At 43.2% G+C, this 2,969-nt stretch overlaps 1 protein-coding gene across 1 annotated transcript in view; it reads right to left on the reverse strand.

Annotated features, from left to right (window-relative positions):
* LOC123979972 (low affinity immunoglobulin gamma Fc region receptor II-like) overlaps nt 1-2,134 on the reverse strand; it is a 4,694-nt gene extending 2,560 nt beyond the window's left edge. The window contains exons 1-3 of the mRNA XM_046064084.1: nt 2,124-2,134; nt 1,391-1,426; nt 84-286 (exon numbers count right to left, since the gene is read on the reverse strand). Coding sequence (XP_045920040.1) covers nt 84-286; nt 1,391-1,426; nt 2,124-2,134 — 250 coding nt within the window. The remainder of the gene's footprint in view (nt 1-83; nt 287-1,390; nt 1,427-2,123) is intronic.
* Between the last annotated feature and the right edge of the window lie 835 nt (nt 2,135-2,969).

The following is a 2,969-nucleotide window of genomic DNA, read 5'->3' on the forward strand; positions in this document are numbered from 1 at the left end:
TCCACCTCAACACAGAGACAAACTACAGCATTTCATCATTTACACACAGCTTCATCAACACTAACTCCACAGTCTGATCTTACCAGTGACAGTGATGCTGATGGTGTTACTGGTTGCTCCCTCTCTGGACTCACACCAGTAAACTCCACTGTCCACTGGGTCGATGTAGCTGATGTTACAGGAAGAACCAGCTGATCTTCCCCAGCCAGCTCCACACTGAGTCCTGGTTTCTCTGGTTGTGTTCCTCCTCAGCGTCCATCCAGCAGAGCTGTCGTCCTCCTCACAGCTCAGAGAGACAGACTGTCCTTCAAACAGCTGAGAGCTGCTGGGACTCACAGTCAGAGAGGCTGGAGGGTTGACATGACACACTGATGATCTTTAGCATGTTTGTCCAAACTAAATAACCTTTCAAGTGCAATAAAGCAGAAACCCAGAAACCAAAACCTGAAGCAGCCTCTGTGATGTTTTCATAACAGCTCGTTCCTTCATTTGCAGACAGTTAAGACTCAAAGATGTTTCATGTTGTAAATCATGAACCAACGCAGCGCTGATGTGAAACAGAAACAAAATGCTTTTCATCAACATGATGAACAAACATTTTTCCATTGTCAGTGTGTTTCTTTTGTGTTCCTACATGATCTGCGAGTGGCAGCTGCAGCAGGTTGAACTGTTGTTTGTGTTCTTTTTCAGCAGCTCTCAGTAAAGATGGTGGTTTCATTAAAGAGTAACTTCACTTCAGACTGAAAGGCTTTGTTTCACTCAGCATCACTGACTGCTGTAGTCACAAGTCATATTTTCATGCACCTTAGAGACTTTGGCGTGGATTGGACGTATTCAGAAGAAAACACCAGAGTGATTTTGATTTTTTGTGACTTTAATTTCAGGGAAATTTGCCACTTTCACCTAGGAATTTTTTTCTCAGTTTATTAACCCTCACATTGGATCCGTATTTTATGAACGAAATGCTGTTGTGTTAAGAATAACTTCATTTCAGCTGAAACTGCGGTGGAACAAGTCAGGAGGAACTCTAACAATATTTTATAGCGGTGCGTATTAATATCCTACTTAGTACAGATGTCGTGTAGCTCACGTTTACAGGGTAACCTCAAGTTAATCTGGATAAGCCAGTTACCCCGCTTTGTAGTACAGGCCACTGGTGTACAGTGAGAGTTTGCAGTGTGAGGAACCCAGTTGGAACTGAGTCCTGAAAAGTGAGTCTGCTGGGATGAAAAGCCTCTCAGGTCCTGTTATTAAGAGACTGACTGATCTGTGAATGTAGAAACATCTTCACTGATCATCCTGATTTCCCAGCTGTGTCCTCAACACTGACTTTTCTGTCAGGATTTGTGAGACAGTGAGTTTCAGACGCTGGCAGAAGGAGTTTACTCACCTTGGTTTGTTGTGCAGCACAGCAGTGAGGCCAGAACTAAAGAGAAATCACACTCAGGTTGGTTTGAGGTTTTACTGCAGACACAACAACTGTACACCTCAGAGAAGATGGAGACCCTGATCCTCACTGAACACTCACAGTATCTTCCAGCTTTAACATCACTGTGTGTTTCTGTCTTTGTCACCTGCATCAGGTTTAAGAACGCATGTTCTACAGAACTTATTCATCTCTACATGGTGGAGCTGAGTGCAAAGTTAGCATGAGCCAGAGTCAGAACATCTACAATGATGAGAATTACACCAGACTTTTCTGTTGAACCTGAAGGCAACACAGAACAAACACACAGTGAAGCCAGTTACTTTGAGTTAGTACGTCTGGGCATCCTGGACGACTGATCCTCTTAGATAACTTTTAAAATGTCCAACACTGCAGCTCACTCCAGGAAACTCACATTAAACCTTTAACATCCAGTTTAAAGCTGGTTTCACTTCCTGCTCTTAAATCCTGTTTGCTCGTCACATTTCTCTGTAAGTTCAGTAACTTCTGACTCTCTGTCCCTGTCCTGTCTGCTTGTTTTGGCCTCACTGATCGATAAACTCTTCTGTCTTTGTTTTTATAATGTCTGAAGTTTTCCAGCCAGTTTCATCCTGTATCTCACCTTCATACTTCTCCAGCTCAGCTTACCTGCTAACTGTGTAGTTACTGAAATGTGGACAGAACAGATCGTACTTACAGATCGGCCATTGAAGAGATGTTTGTCCCATCGTACCACTTGGTGATGTGAGATCACACTTTGTGTTTTTTTCTCTCAGAGCAGTTCAAACCACAGTTTCCGGTTTCTACTTTACTGTCCGGTCTCCTCTGCTGCAGTTGTCAGGAAACTTACTAACGCTGTTAGTTTATAATCGCAGCGATGGGCATTATTGATAATGATGAAATACTTTTATTGAGGATCACCAGCGTTATTACACTTCATCTTGACAGGATTGGCTACAGCCCCCCACAACCCTGTACGCAGGGTAAGCGCTTGACGATGGCTGGATGGATTCTAAGTTTTCAGTCAGGAGAGTTTGTGAGCTTTAAGGCCTGGACACTGAAAGTGCAGTTTTCTATACATTTAGAGAATGAAATGAAGACTTTTGACCAGGATGCTAAATTAAGGGAAAAACACAGATGCTTTGTGCTCCAGGGCTCACTGAACTGTTTGGTCAGGATGAAAATGATAATAAAATGCTGCAGCCTTCACAGTCACCAGACATCAACCCAGTTTAACACCTGTGGAAAATTTTAGGGCAACGTGTGAGACAAAGCTCAGCACCACCATCTCCATAAGACCAGATGATGGAATATAAACCCTCATCTTCTGATCTATATGGTGATGTCTGTGAGGCTGTGTGCTTTTGTTCTGTCAGGCTGTGTTTGTGTTTCTCTGCTGTACTCAGGTCTCTCTTGATCTAGATGACCTGAAATAAAGGTGGTGTTTATAGAAGAGGGAATATCTTCTGTATGAATGGTGTTCAACCCTCCAACAAGGAGCCCTGAAACTTTTGTAGAGGCTCGTAGTGGCCTGACTTCATGC

The sequence above is a fragment of the Micropterus dolomieu genome, linkage group LG12 (assembly GCF_021292245.1).
Source record: "Micropterus dolomieu isolate WLL.071019.BEF.003 ecotype Adirondacks linkage group LG12, ASM2129224v1, whole genome shotgun sequence".
NCBI lineage: Eukaryota > Metazoa > Chordata > Actinopteri > Centrarchiformes > Centrarchidae > Micropterus > Micropterus dolomieu.